The sequence below is a fragment of the Chlamydotis macqueenii genome, chromosome 3, assembly GCF_036417535.1.
Source record: "Chlamydotis macqueenii isolate bChlMac1 chromosome 3, bChlMac1.mat, whole genome shotgun sequence".
Lineage (NCBI taxonomy): Eukaryota > Metazoa > Chordata > Aves > Otidiformes > Otididae > Chlamydotis > Chlamydotis macqueenii.
In genome coordinates this window covers 88,644,742-88,670,379 of record NC_141558.1, presented here as the reverse complement: position 1 = coordinate 88,670,379, position 25,638 = coordinate 88,644,742, and the positions used below count along the sequence as shown (strand labels likewise).

General features: G+C 38.1%; 1 protein-coding gene across 3 annotated transcripts in view; it reads left to right on the top strand.

The window, feature by feature from the left end:
* Positions 1-25,638, top strand: part of BIRC6 (baculoviral IAP repeat containing 6) — a 185,713-nt gene that overhangs the window by 738 nt on the left and 159,337 nt on the right. For all 3 annotated transcript variants that reach the window (XM_086743675.1, XM_086743674.1, XM_086743673.1), the window contains exons 2-8: positions 16,243-16,424; positions 19,367-19,504; positions 19,886-20,079; positions 21,965-22,076; positions 23,406-23,488; positions 24,421-24,643; positions 24,743-24,903. In XM_086743675.1, the coding sequence (XP_086599801.1) occupies positions 16,243-16,424; positions 19,367-19,504; positions 19,886-20,079; positions 21,965-22,076; positions 23,406-23,488; positions 24,421-24,643; positions 24,743-24,903 (1,093 nt within the window). The remainder of the gene's footprint in view (positions 1-16,242; positions 16,425-19,366; positions 19,505-19,885; positions 20,080-21,964; positions 22,077-23,405; positions 23,489-24,420; positions 24,644-24,742; positions 24,904-25,638) is intronic.

Here is a 25,638-nt window from a genome sequence, read left to right as displayed (position 1 = left end):
GGCGTTTTCCTTCTGTAAAACGTATTGGCGTGGTTACTAAAAGATTAAATGGGGGTGGAAGGCTGTGATGTGTAGAGCCGTATTTTTTCATTTTAGTTTTTCAGATGTTCTTGTGGCTGACATAACATTGAACTTTCCAAATATTAGAAGTGGCATGTTATGCAGGATAGGCATTAGTTCTGGTTCTTACTGAGATGTGATACTGTAGTTATTTATTTATTGAGCCTTAATCTGGGCTTGTTAAGAAGGCTTATTTCTTAAAAATGTCATTTGTCTTAGAGCTCAGAATTATTTAAGATCAGAATCCTTCATAAAGTCGATGGTACATTTTTACATGTGTTTGCATGGCTCTTCAGGCTGCTGAATATGTTGACTGTCTCTGGGGCTAGTAACTGTATCCCTGCTATTATGTTGAGGAGGCATGATTATGTACTGACTTTGTGAAGGCTAAGACTGTAGTGTCTCCATAACTATGAAGCAACTTTCTTTGTTGCTCATTAGTGTTTTTACACTGTTAACAAGCTAGCTCTGTAGAAAAAAAAAAATCTATATGCCATTAACAGCTTTTGTTCCTTCTTCATTAATGGTTCTTCAATTGTGGTACTTGGCAGAATATTGGAGTGGGGAGTTAGGGAGCAGGATTATTTGGTATATCGTGAGACCAGCCCTTGGCATAGAAAGATAAACTTCTTACTAGTTGTGTGTTTCCGTGTTCAGGTTCTCCTTACAACTGTTGCTAATGGGATCTGGCTTTGCTGAGTGGTGATAGTGAAAGGTTGATGTTTGCCACCCGAACATGGCGTAGTAATGTCAAGAATTGTATGGAGATGCCGTAGTCTAGGTAACATGTCCACTTTCACCTTGAAAACCAGCAACTGTATTACAATGTCAAACTAAAGAGAACAGGACAAAAATCAGTGATTGCCTTTTGTAAGCTAAAGTTGGTACATTGTAAAATGTAAAGATGAAGTGTTTGGGGCGATAAAAATAAGTTTTGTGGAATTATTAACAAAGTGTCAGCTGCTTTTGTTGTTGATCACTTGTATTGAAAATGTGACTCTTGTGCGGTGTTTCCAACTTTGTTTGGAATTCAGATCCCTCTGTTTCTATTATTCCCTTTCTTTTACCATGCTGTCTCCTAGAGTACTTTTTTATTAATAACTTCACTTCTTACTTTTCATCAAGCTATTGCCAGAACTTGAGAGTTGTTTTTAAGTTGTGGATGAAGCCGGCATAAATCAAGGACTTAATTTGTGATTAGTTGTCTGTGTAAGAGATGTTTGACTCATAAACAGAAAAAGTAATGAACTGTAAATCAAAGCCTCAGCTGTTGTTTTACACTTTTCTGTGATAGAATCCTTGCAAGGAATTTGATTCAAAATGCTAATGGCAATTCTCCATTAAATAGTAACTATTTAAAAATAACTTATTGCTTTGCTTCTGTAAGGTACGTTCAGTCATGTGTACTTCCTTAAGTGTCAGTCTTCTCTGTGACAGCATGACTGTAAAAGATGGATTCTACTCCTCCTCACATGAAATAACAGAATTACTTGCAATCTACCCAAATTTTATCTGTGCAGTATAGCTGATGATTACATTCTTGGAAAAAAAAATATAACCTTATTTTAGTTTGAAGAACCTTTAAATGAATTTCCTTATGGATTCAGACCGGCATGCCTGTCAGAAATCTGGTTCATCTCAGCGGCTGGTGTCTGTTGGGGCTGTTAGCAACTGTGTTCACTCTTGGTCTCTCTCTCTTCAGACCTTCTTTGAGAAGTGGAGGGAATGGAATGCAACTGTTTTCCAATGTCTGCCCTCTCTGTACAGTGTGAGCTCTTTTTAATGCAGGATAGTAGTAGTTTGACACTCAGACCTCTATGGCAGGGCTCCCCTGCCCTAAATGACAGGTCAAAGGATATTGTTGCTTCAGGGACTTCTGGTGCCATAACTAAAAATAGAGTCCCTGGGAATTAAAACTGCTTCTCTTGGGAGATTGCTTGTCCTCTTTGATAATTGGGGTTGCAGGTCTTTTGCCCTGCCAAAAGATTTATGTCGGACAGAAATGCTGTTGCTCGTTACCCAAGTAAAAGCAAAACATAGCAGGCCTCTCTTTCGAGAAAGCAGAGCAAGAAAAAGGATCTCATGTCAATGGGGGGGGGGGGGGGGGGGGAGAAATGCCATCAAGCCTCAATGCTGCTTTTATTTGCAGTCAAGTTCACTGTGGCAATACATTTAGCTTTGAGCTCCTTCTCAGTGAAAAGATTGAACCTGTGGAATACTGAATCTGGCAGAGCAGTGGAGGCTGCCTTCTTTAGAATGTAAAGGCAGATTGCTTTCTTTGGTGTGTAAAAGAGCAAGATAAAAGATTGACAGCCAAAAGACAGTGCAGTTATAGATCAGGTCCAAACATTAGCATGCAGTCTCTTGTCTGCATGCTTCAGTTCCTCAAGTGAACATCATTGGTCTGATACATGTGATGATCTGGGGATTGTTTTTCTGAGCCCAAACTGTAGGAATCCAGTGAGGATTGTGGTTATTATTGTTGTACCACACTGAATTGTCATCAGATCTGTCTCTTGAAAGTGTGATCACCTTTAATCTGTTTCCTGTATGGGCACTGTAGGCCTATTTAAGAGGGACAGAGTGTGGTAGTCAATAAGAGCACCATTGGTAAGGGGAAAATCAGGTGATTCTTTAATATTAATCTTTGTCTTACCTGGTCATGAGGTTATTTTTATTCTACCAAGGCTGTTTCATGCCCACTACACATTTCAGAGAGCCAGACTTTGAGTGTAAGGACAATTCTTGTGATTACTGGATATTGTGCATTTCTATGTGTTTGCTATTAGTGATTAGTCAGGACTAGTTTTGAATCTGTCATGCAATTCTATCAAGTACTTTATTTTCAGTCTTAGACATTTAAGTATTTGTGAGTTTTTAGTTTCAAATTGAACACTGGTAGCCAAAGAGCATGAATGATCAGTCTTCAAATACAGCACTAAGGATGAGCTTTTCCTCTGCCTCAGAAAAACAAAACAAAAAAGCCAGACCAAAAAACCTCAGAAGAATCAAAACAAATTTTGGAAATAATCTTGAGGATTATTCCTAGAGATGTTTGATTTATCTGTTCCTTCTATCTACAAATAAAATAAGAAAACTGCTTGACTTGTGAGGGTGCTGTAATTCCCAGAGAAGCTTGGCCAGGAACACAATAAAAAACTAAAATGTACTCTCAGATGGACAGTGACCATCTTGAGTGGTTCTGTAGGTTTTTCTAGGTTAATTTGACATAGCAATAGCTTCAGAGCCTTGTTTGCTAAAATGCACAGTGTTTTCATATCTAAAACCTTCTAAATTATTATAAATGCCCTTTTTGATTACTATAAAACAGCAATCAAAATACAAACTTCTGATCCCATACAGGTTTGTTCATTGTACATATGTGCCAGTTCCTATAGGGGAAACAGAGACTCTGCATTATCACCAGAGGCCCTCAACCAGCAGAAGGATTTAAAAGGAAATAGATCCCAGCCCAGGAGGCTCACCTGTGCCAGCAACTTCGACACCATTCTCTATCTGTCAGCATTCCCTTTTGTGAAGTCCTGTTTGTCTTCAGCTGGATTACTTTGAATTATGGAGCCTTGGAAATCTGTCAAGGGATATCCAGTTCTGTTTCTTTTTGATTCCTTTCCATGTGATGCAAGAGGCAAAACAAGAAGTCTTAGAGGGAGCATACACTTCTTAGAATCTCTAGGAAAAAACTGTTGGGATACACTGGCATCCAGTTCTAGGCTTGAATTATTTGAAGACATCATCAGCAGTTTCAACTGTTTAAAGCTCACTATGGTAATACTGGTCAAGGTGTCTCCTTCATTCCTCAAAATTGGGGCGAGTTTCTTCATCTTCTTGACTCATAATTTCATTTGTTCAGTTATGAAACAAAAAATATTAATAATGAAGGCCATTGCTATTAATACAGAATTTTCTCCTTGTTTATTTTCTCATCACATGGGGAGTATTGTCAAACATCTAGCGATCTGCTACAGCCCGCCTTGTGTTTGAGTATACTTGGCTGGCAAAGCTAATCTGGGTCAAATGCTTCTCAAAGAGATTGTTCTATTGATTTATGTGATCTTAAGGTTATTAGTGAAGAGCCAGAAGCACTTGAAAAAGCAAAACAGGAGAATTGTTAGATTTGGGTTCAATGTTTTATACTAATAAATATTCTAGGCCGCTGTGTGCTCTCCATTTGTCTGCTGGCTTAATCAGAGTGTGTCAGATATCCCTTCTTACTTGCCATGCATCTTGCCAGACTGTTAATTGGTATTTCCGGGCTCTGTGGAAGAACATCTGGATTGTCTTCTGCAGAAGCTAAAATAGAGTGAAAATAGAGATCTCTTCTTTTCACATGCCTTTAAAGGGGTGTTTGCACTATGTTTATTGCAGGGATCCAGAAGTAACAACAAACAGCAATGCAGGCATATGTTATGTTGCCAGGCAAGATAGCACCGTGTTTTTCATTTTATTGACAGATCATTCATATCTGGACTGATGGATTGATGGCTAACATTGCAACAGTAGTGCTGTATTACTAAAGGTTGTAGTATGCTTTAGTGTCAGATAATCGGAAATTTTGTAGCCCTCTGCAAATGGACTTTGGAAAAGGTTTTCTGCAGGAAGAAAGAAGAAAAAATGCTTCTTACTGACCCAAAAAGGAAATACTGTGCTCTGTGTCAGGGATTTGAACTTTGTCTTCCTGCTCTATTCCATCTCACAGGTAGTTAAGGTATTTCTCATTGATATGAAGAATCCTCAGGAAAATACTGATTTTTCTAACCTCAGGGCTTGTTGTGGTCCAGCTTTGGTCAAGACAAATTTTAATATGCTTGTGTGATAAACCCTTTATCTCAGCTCCCAGTCATATTGCATACTGTGTTATATAAAATGTAGAAGAACCTTGGCAGAAATACATTCTGGTGGATATAATTGATTAGTTCAGGTCCAGAACATTATGAAAGAAAGCAGGTAAGTCTCTGTTGGACTCGAAGTAATGGAAACATGGATAAGGCTTTTGCTTGGGATTGCCCAGCCTAGTGATCTTTAGAAGCCTTGATCTTTTTACTACTCTGAACAGCATGGTGATCAGTGGTTTGGATCTAGTATACTGTCCTGTCCTATAATGTTACCTGGCTCAGTAGAACCCCTTTCTGAGTCTTTAGTTATATTTCTATAACAATATTTTTATGGTTGCTGTCGCATTGATATCCATAACTTGAGCTTAAGTGAAATAAAACATCTAGAATTTTATAAGACAGAGTATAAGAAAAAAGTGTCCTAGGCTGAAAATTCAACTCAGTTGTTTCTTTCAAACTTTTAGTGACAATTATGTCTGATTTTTTAGTATGGTGTTGATTTGTTATTCCACGTTTTCTTTCCAAGTTGCTTTCAAATCAGGGAACAAAGCTGTCCATCCTTGCTGTTATGAGGATTCTTTAATTCTCTTTGAACAGTATGACCTCTTTCAACAATATTTCTTAGACTGTCTTGGAGATAGAGATAAGGCTTACAACCATGTGGACTATTGGACAACTTTTGAGCGTATCAGTCTGTCTTAGGTCATGTTATGAGATAGCTTGTTGCATGTTGTCTGTTCCAGTGGGATCAGTAGCCACTTGCCTTTTTTTTTTTTTATTTTATTTTTAAATAAAAAATCTACATGTGGATCAGTTCACTTTCCTGATGGTTCTTAAGTGATGCCACAGTATTGCTTTCTACTGTCCTTTGAATAGTTAATGCTTTCTTAATTGCAATGACTGCCTGCGGTCACCAGATGAGTGCTTGTCACTGAAAGGATGTTTCAAGAAAGAACAGCTGTTGCCCTCCATTTGTGAAATACAGTTCTTCTATTTGTGAAATACATGTGGATACCAACACTTGCATATTTTTTTGGTTTCTGTGGAGCCAAATATTGGATTGTGTATTGGCCCAATTCTTTTGCTGCCTTATCTTTGGGAAAAATATCAAGGTTTAGTGAGGACCTGGTGCACACTGCTAGTCAAAAAGTAGATAGGAAGTCTGGTATTTGCAAAATATTTCGTTTTAAGATTTGCATGTATGTTAAGGACAAAGAGCATACCACAGGGAAGGATGATGCACGAGAAGTAGGGGAGAAAAAACAGCTTTTGTTTTACACCCTAGATTGAAAATGTAAACTAATATGCAAAATGTAAGTAATAACTTATCTGTCACATAAATGTAAACACTATTTTGTTTAAAATTTTCTTGAGGTATTTACTAGGGTTGTTCAGTGAGTATTTTATTGATAATTTTTTTAATGTGTAACTTAAGAGATGAGGGAATTTGCTTATCAGGTAAGTATTCTTGAAAATTAGTAGCATTAGTGAAAACACATATCCAGTCTCAAGTGCTGGTTAATGAAGGCTTGCATAGCATACAGTTTGTCAGCAATTGTTCGGTTCCCTGTACAGTTTGTGGAGGGGAAACTGCTTGATCCACTGCACTTCCCTAATCTGACTGTGTGTGAAGCAACTGGCTCATCTAAGCATTTGGCATTTGTAGAAGAGTTTGATAAACTCCATTTACTGGGTAACAGGCTACAGAGGCTCTATCGTGAAAAACTCCTTATGGAAAGAAGAGCTGGGAGGGTGGGGGATGGGCCTGAGAACTGTGGTGGAGTGGCTGGACGACAATGGGAAATGGGTTAGGGAAGTAGGAAGCTGGGCAGATGGCACTGAAGACTGGGAAGATAAGGAGTGTTTTATTGGAGAACAAGAAGGCATTATGGTTCTTGTGGAGAAATACTATGATAGACTTAGTTGACCTGTTTTCTACAGGATCTGAGATTTGTGTTGTCATGTCATGTAAATGATGACAAGCAACACTGCTCGATAAGACTTTTTTTAACAGTTGGGTTTTTTTCTGTTCTGTTTTCTATAGCTTTTGTAAGTCAGAATTAACAAGATCAGCATTTTTCAACAAGTGATCTTAGGTTCCCTCTCCATTCAGTACGGAGAATGGAAAAGTCCTTACTCTAAACTTTTGCAGAAACTTGCTTCCCATTACCTATAGAAGGAGCCTGGCAAGACCAGTCTTACAAGGCTTAAGTTATCTTTTCTGAATGTCCCCTTCTAGTGCCAGAACTAAAGTTAAACTTATATAGTCACTATGTTCAAATATTCCTATGCTGCAAATAGATGTCTTAAATATACAAGGTCCTTCAATTTTGCCACCTTCTCTAAAGAATTTAGAAAGGCATCCTGAAGAATAGTTTCACTTTTAAATATCACTTAAACATTAATAGATCCAGTCTGTTCTTCTTCAGCTTTCCTATGTAGAAGCAGTTATTAGGAGAACGGGAGAATCCATTTAATTAGTTTGAAGTGCTTACAAGAATTTAGTGGAGTTGGAGCCTGGTATACTGGATTCTGAACTGACTTGTATGCCAGAATGAGATTATGGAGTTGAGCTAGAAATATGAAATACTAGCTAAATGCTCAGTAGATGTCATATAAGCAATTACTAGAGAAGTTGTCAAGAACCCAGCTGAGAATGTAAGTCCATTTCAGTGCCTGTATGTGTGCAATTTTGATACTACCGTCTCAAAAGAGTATGGCAGAGCTAGGAACTTAAGGTGTGGGGTGGCTTATATATGTGAGCCAGAATTCAGCCTGAAAAGGATTATGATGGGGATGATTGGGAATGGGGAGGTAAGAGTAAGAGAGGTTTGCAAAGTTCTGAGTGTGTGAAAAACATAAATTGTGAGTCGATCATCTCTTTGTACTGCAGCTGAGAGCATCAAAAGACATAACTGTCAGAAATAGTAAAATACGGAGCTCCTGGCTACAGAACACTGTGGATGCTAAATGTTTGTGGAATTACAACAGCATTGGACAAACTGATGGAAGAATGACCATTATGTAAAAAGAAGCTCATTATGTAAAAAAAAAAAAACAACTTTTGGCTTAGAAGGTCCCTGAGCACAAATTAGCAGGGGCTGAGTGTGTTACAGGAAAGTACCATTGCATATATATCTTTTTTTAAATTCTTCACTAACCGCTTGGTTTAGATCACCTCTCTAGTGGACAAATTGTGAGGTTATGTGCATTTTCCTCTGATCCAGTATGGTTGCTTCTGTGTTCAGTGTTGTCTTTCCTTAAAAGTAGTGTCAAAAAGAGAAAAACAGGTAGTAAACTCAGCAGTCTAGTATAGCTGTTGAACTACTGCTGGAGTAATGGAAGACTGCTGTTAGATTTGCTCCTAAACCCTTTTTTTTCTGCAGACTAAATAAGCTGAGTTATCTTAGTCTTTCTTCAGGTGTTATATGCTCCAGCTCTCTAACAGTCTTCGTACCCCTTCGTGGGACTCTCATATGTGTGCTGGTATCTCAGATGGAGGACCGAAGCCAGATATGGTATTCTGGATGTGAGCTCAAAATTGCTGGGGAGAGGAGAATCCCCTGACCTACTGCCTGTGCGATCCCCTGTGTGGTAACAGTTCGTTGCTGCAAGGATGCACTGCTGCCTCTTGTTCAGCCTGTCCATCAGGATCCCCAAGTTCTTTCTGTCGGGTTGCCACCTAGACAGTTGGTCCCCAGCTTCTGTTGATGTATGGGGTTATATTCCACTCCAGGTGTAAGACCTTGCATTTGTCTTTGTTGAACTTCAGGAGATTTGTGTCAAGGCACTTCTCTGATTTTTTGAGATTCTTTTAAAAGGCAGCCCTGACATTTAATGCGTCAGTTGTCCTCAGTCACCTCCCGTTTGATGTCATCCACAGTCTTGCTAAAGGTGCTGTCTGTCACATCATTCAAGCCGTTGATGGACATAGTAAACCATATCAAGCTTTGCTGAATGCCAGTTGTAATGGCCTGCCAGGTTGATGTTGAATCATTAACTACTAACTTTGCACGTGACAGTCTAGCAAGTTTTTCACTTGCCTTGTAGCCCACCCATCTACTTTTGAGAACTTGCTGCTTCTCCCAGTGTGGTGTTTTGGAAGCTCCTTATAATATTGGGGCTTGGGGCAGGGGAAGCTAAACCATTTCCTGCCAGACAGTCTTGGCAGTTGAAAAAGTGCCATAACTGGAGATGTTTTCTCCTGTTAGAGAGACTGCAGGATACGTAATGGGTGGACTGAGATGCTCTTGGCACTTTAGTGACAGAAAGAGGAACTGATGGTAAAATTTCATCTGGCAAAGTTTCTTTGTTGTGAAATGCCGCGATAGGAATTGCTCTTGAAGAACGGGAACTTCCTGTTACTGAGCTGTGAAGTATTCCTTGCCTGTCTGTGGTTCTGGGTGGATACTGTATAATCTATCTGTCTGCAATATGTGAAAGACAACTTTCCTGAAAATTTTTAATCATAGTTTTTCACTTTGAGAAAAAATTTGAAGAAGACACTGTCCTCTGTGAGGTGTTTGCAGGAGAATTGCAGGGGCTTAAATTTTCACAATTTACCAGAGTTTGCAGGAAGGATTGTAGAATACCTTGTGAAATCTTTCTTAATTCGTTCTCGGGATAATGGTGCGAAGCTCTGTGAGCAGTTACATTCTGTATGGCCTACAAGGCAGCAGTGATGTTAGATATGTGGAGAACTGAAACAACATGAAGAGTGTGAACACAAAGGTCTTCCTGCTGATTTGATCTCAGTTTAAGTCTGTAGAGTAGAAGAGGACTCTCTGCCTGTGAAGTTAGTGAGATATGAACTGCCTTGATCTCCGTGGGTTTTTGTTTATGTTCTGAAACCTTTTCAGTGTTAATGTTAGCTTCTGTTAGTAGTTGCTTGATCAGACGGATCTAGTTAATATTCATGTGGCAGTCTCCGATGCTTTGGCCCAGATAACACATCTTCCTACTCTAATAGGGATTATTAAAACCAGCTATCATATAATGAAACTGATACTGAAACAATTCTGTCCTGTTTGTTGCTGAAGGAGAAGATAAACTATAGATCATGTCTTGTTCTTAATTAGTTAAATCCAGTTGTGGCGAAGAAGGGAGTTTGAAGGCACTTTGTGATGTTCAGCAGGGCATTTCTGCCTCCTTTAGCATTCTTGCTGTCTGGAGAACATTTTTGGTATTCATTCTTGTTTCAGCTCTGAATGTGTTTTTGCTTTATTCAGTCATTTTGGACTAATCTTCCAGGTGATGTGGCAGATGGAGTGTGTGTATATAGTGAAATATGAAAGAGAAAATGTTGCTTGTGTATAGCTAGTTTAAGGCCATCTACATAATTCGTCTAAAATAGCAACTTGAACTTGTTTTAATTCAATAGATTCCTTTCCATCCTTTCCTCAGGTCTGAGAATACTTTTGTTTTGGGAAAGGAGGGACCCATGGAGGGTCTTCATGGTGGCAGCAGAGTGCTTTGAGGTGATTTTTAGAGCAAATAAGGGACTAGGCCTGGACCTGGAACATAAAACTGTAGCAGTAGGAAAGATACTTGTCTCGCAACAAATGGGGACAGCTCATAGGTATGTTTTTCTAATCCCAGGTAGGTGTGAAAAATGTGGGAGAAGTAGCTGAGCAATGTTCTGGTGAGAAGCATTTTTTTCTCTAAAGGATCACATAGTTTTGCTGTCTGCTAACCTGTCTTGTGGAAGGAGAATTTCACACGGTATACTACCATGAGTGATAATATCTCCTAAATGTGAAACTTAACACTCACACTTAACAATAGTAAGGGAAAAACAAAAATTTAATTTTTAATTCTAACAGTAAATTTTAAGAACTTCTGCAGTTGTACCATTCCATTCTCTTGAGTTTTTTGGATTCTCTTGCCCTTAAACAGCTTGATGTTCAAATCTAATGATACAAAGTTAATAGGATAATAGGAAACTTTATCCATTTGTCTTCCCAGGGCTGCAGCATTTTGAAACGAGTACTGAGATATTGTTTGGATAGTCTAGTTTAAATTGGTAGTGCAAAACTTGGTATGTGTGCTTTGCTAAGCTGATGGGATTTCTGTTTCTCAAAAAATGTTACTTGAATTCTTAAGCTAAAAGACCTAGTCGCATTTATAGATCGAAGTTATGAATGTTCCTTTAAATGTTTGATTGGTCTTGGAGATCTTAGCATTATGGAATTAGTGCTGTGATGCATGTGTTTGCTGCTCTAACTTTATAGATGGAGATAAAAGTGTTAGTTTACTGTAATTTAGAAACTGTATGGGTTTTTTGCATGCTGTGCATTGGGGGCTTCTTGTCAAGAGAATTACTGACTTTGTGATATGTTTTAGTGCCATTCCTGACTAGCAGTTTTCAAGGTGAATTAACTTTTTGCAATATTTGAAAAGATCAAAAGTGTTACTATCAACATTAATCTGCCTCTCTTCATGATGGTGACCATACATATTCAGGTGACCATACATATTCAGCCACTTTCTGTTAAACTCTAAAGCTTTGAGGCTAAAGCTATCTATAGCAGAGAAATGGAGGCAAGCTTTTTCATTCTTCTACTTCTTGAAATGCAAGATTAACTGTCTACTTAGTTTGGTTCATCTTAACACCTGCAGACAAGGGGGCACAATAGATGCTGTTTAGACTGTTATGTGTTCTCCAGACAAGTTTGTTTTCTGTAATACTTTTTGTAGGTCAGATTTTGATCACAGGAAATTGCTGATCTCTGCTCTGTATTGTTTGAAACAAGGAAGGCGGAGTGGGAATGTTCCTTTTCTCAAATTCTTCATTTCTGCAATCTGATGTTTATTTGCTTTTGTTTTAAGTTTTCAGGTTGCTAGTTCTAAGGTTGCTATAGGTGACGTACAATAATGTACCATACTATTGGACTTCCACTTCTAGCATGCTAGCAGCCTGCCAGATTTCCTTGTGGGAACTGACAAAAGGCTTAATGACTTCTTTGTGAGTTGTTTTGTTTTTAGTCCTAGACAGATAAGCTGGAGATATTGGGAGAAGCTACGATCTGCTTGTGCAAGACTGAAAAGCAAAATTGTTTAAAACTTTGAATTACTATTTCCCCTTCCACCACCCAAAATAAATTACAGTTGAAGGAATTAGGGCTAAAATGAGAATAACAGTTGGGTTTTGACAGTCTGGCTTAAGTAATTTAGTGACTTTACGTGAAACTTTTGAACTATGATTTGTGAAGATGCAAATCACTACTTCTTGCTAGTAAATTTAGCCAGGCTGGACAGGCAGGACATAAAGTTGTGGTGCCACTAGTAGATTTTTCAAAGGATATTGGTTGGAATCCTTTGGCACGTTGTAAAACATTGAGATAGAAAGGACCCTTGTGCCAATGCTTTGAGGATGATTAAACTTTTCTAGGCATTTCTTTTGCAGTGGTGACTTCTTCTATAGTCATGACTTCTAAATTCTTTAATTTCCTGGTTCTCAGCCTACTCTTTTAATTATATGGCCAGCTGTGCGTGAACTATGATATAACTTGAGACTAGTTGTAGAACCATCTTGAAATGTGTTTTCTGAACTTCAAAATTAAACTCCTAAGTTTGCAAAATAGCTTGTCAACAGATCAGAGGCTACAGGAAGTGTACACCAGTCGGTTGCAGAATGTGTTTCCCAGGATATTGGGATGACCCTAAATATTGATTGGATCATTTACTTGAAGCTCCATCAACTTAAGCTAAGGGAGCTTGTTTTGTTTTTATGTGCTTCAAGCGAAATACAACTGGCAACTGTGAATAACTTCCTAGAGATAGTTTGACCAAAGTCTTTCTGTCAATGTGACCAACCAAAATATTAACCAGCACAGTGAGAACTACAGCTGTTAGGCAATATATTTCTCATGCTCTAGTTATAACTTTTTCTTTTGTTTCTTAACGGAGCAGAAATATTATGTTGATTAGGCATGCTACCTACCTTATTAGTAATCTTCATTGGCTTCTAAAAATTGTGACTGGTGACACAGAGGATATTATAGAATCATAGAATGTTTGGGTTGGAAGGGACTTTTAAAGGCCATCTAGTCCAACTCCCCTGCAAGTAGCAGGGACATCTCCAACCTAATCAGGTTGCTCAGAGCCCCGTCCAACCTGGCCTTGAATGTTTCCAGGGATGGGGCATCCACCACCTCTCTGGGCAACCTGTTCCAGTGTTCCACCACCCTCATCGTAAAAAATTCTTTCCTTATATCAAGTCTGAATCTATACTCTTTCAGTTTAAAACCATTACCCCTTGTCCTATCACAACAGGCCCTGCTAAAGAGTTTCTTCCCATAACTCTTTATTAGTTAGCCATTTGGTGGTGTAGACATGAGATTTCACTAACTTCACTACAGAACTGGTAAAATAAGAATGGTCTAGCCTGGAAAGCCACAAGGGCTGAGGCCCCTACAGGCTGTTGAACTCCTAAGTCATACCACATGAGCATACTGCTGTGCTTGACAGGAAGTAAGGAAGATGCAAAAGAAAGCGCCAGAAAAATGAGCTGATTTTCCCATTTTCTTTGGGAAGGAGGAGGAGAGAAGTGATGGCTTAAAGAAAGTGTCCTGTAGTGATTCATCACTTGGGTAACACTGAATAGACTACAAACACCATGTGAATCTGCTGAGGTTTCTAGCCTAGGGCATCAGATACCTTTCGGTTTATTTACATAGTAGTTTCCAATACCTTGTTGAAACTGAGACTTCTAAAGACTTTAAAACTTGTATTTGAATTTTTGTTGAAACTGTTATTTTTCTGGAGAATGGCTTACTTCCTTGTCTGCAGCTGTGATGTCTGTAGAAAGTCTAGTGTGAGGAACTCCAATGTATTTGCAAAAATACAGTTTGAAGCTAATTTATTTGCCATTCAGAGGATCCTTTTTTATTGAGCTAGGACTAATGACTTCACAATTATCAAGTGATTCCAGGGCTCTTGAAGTGTTTCTGACTGTTATAGCAATGATTACAACTGCAGTATATTTCATGCAGGCAAGGGCATAAAGGCATATGACCTATATTTTGAGAGTACATGAGTCATTGTTTCCAAAATTTTGGTGAGAAGGGCAGCTGACAGCTATTCTTGACCTGAGTTTTTGAGAGAGGATACCACAAACGCAATGTAGTCAGATTGATGTGCCCTATATTTGGAAAAGTTTTAATTTCCATTTAACTATATGAAAGTGTGAAGTAGCTGTCTATCTAGATTCTTTATCTGTATACTAGCTACCTAAATGGTGATTTTTAATTATGCATAATAAAAACGGTATCCAATGTCTGAGGAAAGAGGAGAACAGGGACAGGACTTGATTAATGCCAAATTTAATGAAACTCCTGTTCCTGTGCAACAATAAGAGGTCTATGTTGGTGGTTCAGTGATTTCAGCCTTGCCCTTTGGATAGCGTGTCCATATATCTGGACTTGTGCAAAGCAGTTGACACCGTCCTGCACAACATCCTTGTCTCTAAACTGGAGAGGCATGGATTTGATGGATGGACCACTCGGTGGATAAGGAGTTGGCTGGATGGTCGCACTCAAAGAGTGGTGGTCAACGGCTCAATGTCCATGTGGAGACCAGTGATGAGTAGCATTCCTCAGGGGTCAGTATTGGGACCAGCCCTGTTCAGCATCTTTGTCAGTGACATGGACAGTGGGGTAGAGTGCACCCTCAGCAAGTTCGCTGACAACACCAAGCTGTGTGATGCAGTTGACACACTGGAGGGAAGGAATGCAATCAGAGGGACCTTGGCATGCTGGAGAGGTGGGCCTGTGCAAACTTCATGAAGTTCAACAAGGCCAAATGCAAGGTCCTGCACATGGGTCAGGGCAATCCCAGGCACAAATACAGGCTGGGCAGAGAATGGATTGAGACCAGTCCTGAGGAGAAGGATTTGGGATGAGAAGCTCAACATGGGCAGGCAATGTGCACTTCCAGCCCAGAAGGCCAACTGCATCCTGGGCTGCATCAGAAGAGACACGGCCAGCAGGACGAGGGAGGTGATTCTGCCCCTCTATTCTGCTCTGGTGAGACCCCACCTGGAGTTCTGCGTCCAGCTCTGGAGCCCCCAACATAAGAAGGATGTGGACCTGTTGGAGTGAGTCCAGAGGAGGGCCACAAAAGTGATGAGAGGGCTGGAGCAGCTCTTCTATGAGGACAGACTGAGAGAGTTGGGGGCTGTGAAGCCTTCAGAGGAGAAGGCTCCGGGGACACCTTGTAGCAACCTTCCAAACTGAAAGGGTGCTTATAAGAGAGATGGGGAGAAACTGTTTAGCAGGGCCTGTTGTGCTAGGATGAGGGGTAATGGTTTTAAAATAGAGGAAGGTAGAATCAGACTGGATATAGGGAAAAATTTTTTTACTCTGAGGATGGTGAAACACTGGAACAGGTTGCCCAGAGAGGTGGTGGATGCCCCATCCCTGGAAACATTCGAGGCCAGGTTGGATGAGTCTCTGAGCAACCTGATCTAGTTGAAGATGTCCCTGCTCTTTGCAGGGTGGTTGGACCAGATGACCTTTATAGGTCCCTTCCAACCCAAACTATTCCATTATTCTAAACTTACAACGTACATAAAGCTTGCTTCTGTAGCAGCAGCTTACACTTTCCGTGAATTTAAAGCAATTTGCCTTCTACATAGATCGCATATTACATGGATTTAGTTTTACAATCCGTCAAGCCTTAGACACATAATAATGTCGAGTAATATTAAACATTTCTGGGGATAATATCCATTGCCACAACCTTTCCTTATTTACCTGCTGATGGCCACTTCTCTAACCTGTTACTGACATCACGTGTGTAGCACTGAGCAGGAGTAAGCTACCTTTAGTATCTCAAGGAACATGTGTAGCATTGGCACGTTGTGTACTTAGTTTTGAGAAGTTTGAGTATTGTTTTGCTTTATGAAATGATTTTAATCAACCTTAGTGGTAGTATAGCAATTTTGTCTTAATTTTCATGCTGATTTGTGCGATTTAATTCGTACTGTTGTTTGTCAGCTAACATCAAGTACATTGGGCATCTACATTAGGCCTTGAAACAGTAGTCTAGGCCTCCTGGCAGGAGCAGGACTTGAATGATGGTTTCCATTAGAGGAATAAAATGGTTGTTGTTGTTATTGACAAGATGTATGGATTTAGATTGTTTATTCTTAATACAGGAAGCATAAAAGTTTGGTGAAAATTGTAGTAGCTGAAATGCTAGGTTTTGATAATCTCAAAAAGTAAAGATTTTGTTTGAAGTCTTACATTACTTTCTGAAACAGACATTAAAGATCTTTTATAAAAGCTGTTTTCTAATCAGATGTTGCTTTTTGTCTTACCCTTTATAGCTAAACCAGGTGGACGGGTGAAATGTCAGTATATTTCTGCTGTGGATAAAGTGATCTTTGTGGACGATTATGCAGTAGGATGTAGGAAAGATCTCAATGGCATCTTACTGTTAGACACAGCTCTGCAAACGCCTGTTTCAAAACAAGATGATGTGGTTCAGCTTGAATTGCCAGTTACAGAGGTAAGATACGGAGGGCGGGGGGGGAGAAAGGAGTGTAAATAACTCAGCCAGAAATACTGAAACCCGATGTGTGACCCTGAGTTTCTAGTGTGATGTTAACAGCATGTAATGAGAAAATGTCATAGTTATTAGCTGTCATAGGGCAATAACTTTTTGCGGTTATCTGTATCTCAAACAAATAAGAGTTTACCTCATCAAGAGCATGTTATTTCAGACAAAATAAAGTCTTAGTGACCAGAAATAAGGACTTGTTTCCAGAACTTTATCAGTGCTTACATGTGGAATCTATATGCACTTCTAGAAGTCAGTCTGGGCTGCTAGGCATCCTTGAATTTTTTGCTTGTTTTAGGCTTTCATGGGGGAGGAAAGACAATTAAAATCAGCTAATATGGTGTTGCTACATGTGAAGAATTAATGCTAGAATCTAACTTTTCTAGCTAGGTCAGTTGGTCTAATGAAAGACTTCTTCCCTGCAAACCTGGCTTCCCTTTTGTGTTTAGACTCCCACAGCTGTAACATGACAGTATAACCAAGCATCCTGTATATCACTTGACGGGAATTTAAAGTATACATTTTTGCTTAGAGAGTAATGCTCAGGATTTTGTTGCATTGGTTTACCTTCAGCTAGCATAGCATTTATTAGGTGAGGTAGCATGTCCATTCTTATTTTCAAATGTTGTCTAATACAAGATAGCGAACTGTTGCTTCTGTTCTAAGCACTTGGTGATGAGGAGAGTAGCTTTCACCTTTGTTGTGGGCATGAGGTAAGAGATTTGGGAGTTAATCTGTACAACAATTTTAATTACAAGCGACATTAATTCTTTGTTTGGGAAAAGCATAGAGCATCTGCCAATGGTTATATTTAGATTAGTGCTTAAAGTTGAAAAAACAAAACTAGTCTACTAGATCCAGATTCTGAAAGCAATTTCTTTTTGCAAATTTGCAATTCACAAAGCACTCAGAGAAAAGAGCTCTTCCCACTCATCTCTGTGGGAAATAAATGTATACTGAATGATGCACCACCAACAAAAACTTATCCTGAGCATTGACTTAAAATATTTGTGTGCTCTTGGAAGAATAGGTGCTTATTATGAACCAAGAACATGTGCTATGTGTCAGGTTTTTTACTATTTGTCTTGAGTAGGAGTAACAGCATTAACATACTGCTTCATAGAAGTCTCGGAAGAGAGCTTTCCAGGTTCCTCAGGCTTGCTGCCACTGGCATAGTTTTTACATCCTTTGTGGGTAACTGCAAAATCTTGGTATGTGTGGCTTAGCGTGAAGAGACTGACAGATGTCAGCATTTCCTTTCTTAAGTTTTGCTGCCACTGATTTGCAGTCTCACATAGTTCAATACAAAATATACGTTTGTGTCAATTTTAGCTAAAGGTTCTTTGGTTCTAAAATGTTTACAGACTCTTATCTCAAGGTTAAAACGGAGCACTTCTCTGTTAAGGTCGTTCCTGTATCAAAAAAAAAGAAAAAGAAAAAATTATAGTTCAGTAGGAACAGATTTGTGGAGTTCATGGCCAAATCGGTGAGATGGGAGGAAAAACATTAGCAGTCTTAAGTTCTTACATTTAATTTTGAAGAGGAGGTACCCAGACCTCAGAAAATTTTAGTAAATATTAAGCAAATATCATACAAATGTGTTGGTCCACCTCTTTCATCATCGGAAAGTCAAGAACCTTTATCCGAGCCAGAGCCTTTATTTTTTGTTAGTCTCTAGAACCTCTCTTCAAATTTTTACACGTCATTTAAGTAGTCTTTTTATGTGATTTATCTGCTGGTAATGCAGTGCATCTTTATGCATTTCTAGTCGACAGCATTGACAAGTTATGATGCAGCCTCTGTGCTGTTCTTAGTTCCCTGTAGAACACTGTAGTTTGTGAACTTCTACAATCTATCTGTTGTTCTTCTGTCATCTGCAAGAGACTTGGGAAGTATGAGATGCCACAAGAATTGTAGTTGTTTTACTGAAATCAGAGAAATAGATACAGCCTTAGCTAGGGGACTGATTTCCCCAATTTCTCTCTTCCCCTGAGCTCCCCAAGGATATAACTAAGTGGCTGTTTGGCCTGTTCTGTTTGAAGCAGTTAGTGGCTGTTTAAAGGACTGGTTGGCCATTGCCGTTAGGAACTATTTCCCTGTGTTTGTGACTTGAAAGATTTCTTATAACATTTTTCAGATGTTAGCCCACCTAACAACAGCTATAGAATACTCTGTGCTTTGCACATAAAGCATACCAGTCAATCTTACCTGTTGACGTGAAGTTAGCAGACAGAGGGACAAGGCAGAAACAGATGGGACTTGGATGAAAAAAAGTCTATAAATGGATATTTATAGTGTTCTTTTCTAGATGCATTGTTTCTGAGTTTTAAAATTTTCTGGATTCTAAACTAGCCTGGTTTTTTTTCTGCCTCATTTTTCAGCTTCGTTTTACTAGCATTGTGTAAGTAATTTGTCTCTAATTTTGTTGCAACATTGTTTTTTCTCATTATAATTTACTTTTTTTTTTTTTCCCTAAGATACAAAACTACTCAAAAAAATGTCAGACTTTCTTCTTGCTCTCACTTTTTATCCTTGAAGCTGAATGAATCCTTTCAAAGGGAAAGCATGGGGCAATAGTTGTCTCACTTTTGCTTGGCTTTAACATATGTTCTGTTTTAATTGTTTATATGACTGACTTGTTTAACATTTGGTAATCCTGCCCTTGAGGGAGATTGTAGTAATTACTGTCATTATTGCTGAAGTTTATCCATTGATTGACCTACAAAGTAAAACTTAGGACTGCTTAGTCAACTTTGGATCTTTTCTGGGAATTATGCTGATATAATATATGATACTACAAATGGTATTTCCTGGAGTAATGAAACAAGTGTAGTTCTTGTCTTTACTTATTCAACGTGGATGCTAACTTTTCTTGCACATCTACATTTTAGGCTCAGCAGCTATTATCTGCTTGCATAGAAAAAGTAGATGTTTCTAGCACGGAGGGATATGACTTATTCATCACACAACTGAAGGATGGCTTAAAAAATACCTCACATGAAACAGCAGCAAATCATAAAGTTGCAAAGGTAACAATTTGTCTCTGTACTATCCAACATGGATTCACATGTCTAATCTGCTTGGGTACCATTAATGAAGCATACAAAATGCTTGACTTAGTGTGGTGGGTCATGTGTCCCTTAGTTTCTCTGTGTGAAGTTTCACGTGTTAAGAGAACAAACAAGGTTAGCTTCTTGCTGATAAACCCAACTAAGAAAACCAACTGAGCTTAAAATCTGTTTCCTTGCATTATGTCCATGTTGGTTTTGTGTGTCTGTTATTGTAGTATTTCTTGAAATCAAAAGGGTGCAAGATGTGTGTGTTTTTTCTTTTGACACTTTTGTGATTTTTTGTGGTTCAGATGTTAAAATTTTAAAATATAAACTGGAGACTTTTTTTTCTTAATTTAGTGGGCAACGGTTACGTTCCACCTTCCTCATCATGTTTTGAAGTCTGTCGCCAGTGCCATTGTAAATGAACTCAAGAAGATAAATCAAAATATTGCTGCCTTACCTGTAGCATCCTCTGTGATGGATAGGTTATCTTACCTCTTACCCAGCGCACGGCCAGAACTTGGTGTGGGACCTGGTCGATCTGTGGACAGGTATATTAAGAGAAAACAAGTGATGAATTTGACTCCTTAGTTACATCACAATAAGCTCCTAGATTAATTTATTTGCCAAAGGGATTAGTCCTATTCTGTACTTTTTTGCTCTTACACATACTGCTAATTAACTGTTTAATGCACAAGGCGCTGTACATATTACTAAACTTAAAGAAACCTCTATGGGTGCCACAAGACTGTTTTGTTTGGATTCTGACTTTAATGCCAGGCAAATTGAATTAACTTTGCTCTTAATCCCAACATACCCTTTCAGAAAGGTAACAATTGCAGCCTAAGTTTAGGTCCCTAGATGATATTGTCACACATTAATGTGATATATTTGTCTAGGCTTTACTCTTTATTGTATTTGATTATGGATTTTATCTGAACAGTCAGGTGCATATGACTAGTTAACTTAAGTTACTGACTTTACTAAACTAGTACTGAAATCTTTCTGAAACTGCAATGTTGAGATGTTCAGAAACAGCATAGCTTTAAGAGCATATGTACACCTCATTTGAACACAAAGAGAGAGCGCTCATCTACCAAAGACAAAGCATACGTACTATGCTGTATCATGAAGTCTGTTCCTTTTTCTTCATACAAGAAGGAGTTATGCTCATGTTTTGTGTTTTAGAAGTTTAGGAAGTAGTTACCTTTGCAGAGTTACATATATGCTACTTCTGAGCTCTCTAGTCACTTGCTATGTGTTTGGGTTCAGATAAAATTTTCCTCAGACTGTTGCCTCGTCTATTTCTGATCTGAGTGATAATGTGTACGCAAGCAAGTAACTCATTATTTTAACCTTCATAAGCTGAGACTTTTTAGAATACTGGTAAATCTTCTAAGTCTATAAATTAATTTCTTCATGAAAGTTTCTACACAAATATTAGTTTGTAAGCATATTGTTATTTCTGACAGCTCAAATAATTTAATAAAATTGATTTAATCTCTTACTTTTCCTCCACAAGCATCCAGGTCTACCTGTACCTCGCCATATTGTTTTTTTTTATTAGAGCTTTCTGAGATCTATCTCTTAGGATGGTATAGCGTCAAGTTAAGACAGCCCGTATGTAGCAAGAATAGTTTAGTTCCTCGACTGGAAATGTTTAATATATCCTTTCTTTTGTAAGACAGCAAAAATATCCTGAAACTGAGGGGCAGAAGCAAGAAGTGAGGCACTTTTCTATCTAGCAGCACTAGTTCTTGGGATGGTGCTGGAGAACAAACTTCTGTCAAGCCAAAACAAAAGCTAATAGTTGTTTATATACTATTTCAGATGAGGGACATGCACTGAGTGAAGGTGGAAAAGAGCAGCTTCTTTTCTCTGTAGAGTAGTTCGTATTTTGTGACTTTATAGTATAGTATGCAGTGAGTGATGAATATTGAGGGATTTGAACCATATGTTCAGTTAAGTCTAAAGTATAGTTTTGTAGTATTTTTGAATATACATGTTCGTATCTGTTCAACTAATAAAAACAAATTTTTGCAGCAGTTGTCATGTTAAAAAGGCCAACTCCCTAGCAGTTCTGTTGGGCTAGATTCTGCATCTTCCCTAAATGCAGAGTGGTTTTGGATATCTGATGCTTTTCTGCAGTTAGATCAGATAGGCTACCTGGAAGCTTATTTTATTAATCTTGCTTTTAAGGCCTGTAGGCTGTTGTATTGCTTTTAGTCTTTTGCTGAGGATAAACTTTAGGCAGCCAAATGAGAGAACTTTTTAACTTTTCTGTAATTGTTAATCATAATTTTAAGTATAAGTTACAGATAACTGTCAGTAGTATTTCTAACGGTTACTAAAGTATTGAAAAATATCTCATAAATAGTTTACTTTTTTAATTCTAAGTGACAGTTTTGAGTAATGTAGAATGCTTAATCTTTCTAGATCTTTGATGTATAGTGAAGCTAACAGACGGGAGACGTTCACTTCGTGGCCTCATGTGGGTTATAGGTGGGCACAGCCAGATCCTATGGCTCAAGCTGGGTTCTATCACCAGGTAAAAGGTTTAGTTGTTATTACTACTTCTTCCCTAGGTGAAGATTTGGGGAGGATGGGAAAAAGTCTGTCTCTCTTTTTTTTTTTTTTTTTCTTTTCTTTCTTTTTTTTTTTTTTTATGGATTCCTTCAATGATGCAGAAACCATCATGAAAAAGTTTGTCATTCAGATCTTTCATTTTTTTAAGTTTCAGGATTTTTCCATGCCTTGAGATTGCTACTTTTTTTATAGATTGCAGAAAATACTGTTCTGAACAGCATATAGAACAGTTTTAAGTATGAAATTGATCTGAGTTAAACAACGGGAATAAAGATGAAGTTGATTGTTACATGGAGTCTCTCTTTCTCCTTGTTAGATTGTTGAGTAAATATCCTTTTTATATTATTAGTAAAGCAAAAAAGGTAATAAGCTTGACATCAGAGTTCTCTAACCATACTTTCCTAGTGGGACTTAAACTGTATTGTGACAGACAATGGACCTAGATCACATTACTGAGTTATTAAGCTTGATGCGTAAATGCAACCTCAACATTTTATTCCACTACTTTTGCTTATTTCAGTTTTTCATTCTTTGAAATTATTTCTACTATTAAAAAAATTATGAGTGTGGATTTAGGTAACAATGGCTAGGCAGTGCATATCACTTGACATCAGTATTGTCTGCCTCATTATGACAACTGCAAAGCCTGATAGGTGCAAGTGGATAAAGTTTCTGGAGGATTTCTTAAGCTTGTTTAGGAAGAGAAATGCAGGGAATTCATATGTTAGAGTTGCATCTGCTTATTCCCAAGCATACCTTGCTGACTTGAAATGTGGTCATGAAAATGCTAAATTTTGAGAATGGAAATTTCCATTCTTTTTCCTCTGCCGCTTCAGCTAGTAACAATTGTTTTTTGCAGAGGAGTGATGTAGAATGCTTTATATTCCGGAAGATTGAAGGCATAATAGGAAATATTTGTTTATCCTGTGTTTTTCCAAGCATTCAGATGTAGAGTTATTCTGCTGAGGTTCTAAATTTTTTGAACTTTGTAAACTTTTTCCAAAGAGAAAAAAAGTCTTAGCAGTGATACTGAGTTCTGTTCTATGTCTGTGGTTTTTATCCAGTGGCATGCACAGATGTTGTTTCTGGATCTCTTCTATAGTAATGTGGTGTATCCTTTTCTTTTTTTAATGTGAAATACTGCCACTTTATAGTGTGTAATTTGTGGCCTTTTATAAATTTGATATGGTGCTTTGCTATGCCACTAGAGGAAGGAGAGCACTTAATGACCAGTTAGTGTTTTGTAGTACATAGCTATATAAATTTCAGGTGTTTCTTCTTGTTTTTATAGCCTGCTTCATCAGGAGATGACAGAGCCATGTGCTTTACCTGTAGTGTGTGTCTGGTATGCTGGGAGCCTACAGATGAACCCTGGTAAGTTTAATGATGTTTGGAGTAGACTTAATTTTGTGCTGAAGAGGTTAGAAATGTTTAGAGGATAAAAATAAACATTATCTCAATGGGATTTCTGGTGAGTTTAGGGAGCGTTGCGTACAAGAACGGATTTCCAGAATGATTCCATGGGACAAATCACAATATAATTCCCTGTATTATATCAAATTTCTGTATAATACTAGACCAAATAAACTGTGGTTGATCTTATTTCTTGATTCTGATATGCCATTTCATTTTGAATTGTTCCATGGCAAAGATGGCATGGCAACCTTCTGTAAGATTGTGACTAGAACACATCTTATCTTCATAGTTCTTGTCTCCTCCTTTCCCTTGTTAATTTCCAGACATTTTGTAGTAGTATAATTGCTCTTTGTCATGTCTCTGCCTTAGATATATGTTCAGATTAGAAGGGTTTTTTTTTTTTATGCTTCTTGGTCAGTGCATCATTAGGACCATTTTCAATTTTGATTTTTGTAAGTGGGGATGTACAACTAAAGACAGGACATTGCTTCATCTTATTAAGGTTACTTATAATAGTATCTCGTAACATTGGAATTCTAATGTATGTTCTGTAGAATTGAAGCAGTGCTTTCTTCATGAGGATGTGATGGACTACTACCTATAGAACTTTTTTCTTTTTTTTTTAATGAACTAATTATATTAAGAGCCCTGTGTATAGATTCCTCCATTTGAATATGAATACCTATTAAGTGATCATGGGCTTTAATAGTCTGCTATTGAGAAAGAGCAGGGAAAGCTCTGTTAGTAACTTCAGAACTCTTGTATGGTTGACTGCAGTGTGGTTTGAACAGTTCAGTTTCAGCTTCACTTCAAGGGCTGAGTTTATGTGATGTGTATATTTTTCACAATAAGAAACCAATGTTTGGTATGTTTGTTTTTAATAAAAAAAGGTCTGAACATGAGAGACATTCCCCAAACTGCCCATTTGTCAAGGGTGAGCACACTCAGAATGTACCTCTTTCAGTCACACTGGCAACAAGTCCAGCACAGTTTCCCTGCACAGATGGCACTGACAGAATAGCCTGCTTTGGATCTGGAAGTTGCCCTCACTTTCTAGCTGCTGCAACAAAACGAGGAAAGATCTGCATATGGGATGTTTCCAAACTTATGAAGGTACACAATATAAACAACCGGTTTTTATTAAGCATTTACTGATTAGGTATATCTCAATTTAAAAAAAGACTACTTCTGTTTTTTGTTGTTATTTTTCAGGTCCACTTAAAATTTGAGATCAATGCATATGATCCGGCCATTATGCAGCAACTTATGTTATCAGGAGAACAGAGCTCAGGGGTTGACTCAAGGAGACCAACACTGGCATGGCTAGAAGATTCATCTAGCTGCTCAGACATACCAAAATTAGAAGGAGACAGGTATGCCGATCTACACAATCAGAAATATGAAATGCTGCTGTGTAAGTGGTAAATGCCATTTAGTTAAGTCATGCTTTGTGAAACATAGGATTGGTAAGATTTCTTTTTTTTCACAGAGATATTATTTTTTTAAATTGCTGTGTGTCTGTACACAATTCAACACTTAAAATGTAATATCTAAATTTCTGTCTTTAAAGCCAGTTCCATTTTATTCCTACTGTTTCAGTTTCTCTGCTCTGCTAACAGAGAGATGCAAAATCTCCTTGCTGCCCTGTGCCAATGTTCCATAGGCAGAGAAAAAAAGAGAAAGGAATATAAGTTTTGGAACAGCTTTTCATTTTAGTTCTGCATTATGCGTTTCAGGTTTTGAAGTTAAAGGCTATTTGTGGACTTCTGGAACATGCTTTTCTCTGTTTCTTCGTAATTTCTGGTTATGTCATTCTGAAAATAAATTATGTGGATGTGCTAGGAATTGCTTTCATTTTGTACCTTTAACACATGCATACAGACTCTAAACAATTGGTCCTGTCACAAGCTTTTAGATAAGCTAGAGGGTATGCCAGTGCTTAGAAAGTGTCATGTAAGAAAAAGCAGCGTTCTTTCATTTATACTTCTTACAGTCTGTTACTGGAAACTCCATTCTCATATTACCAAAACTCAAACAAAATAGTGAATAACTGTTGGAAAACTCAGGACAAAAGGTGTTTGGAGAGGAAAGTAAGTCTTTAGTTTTAA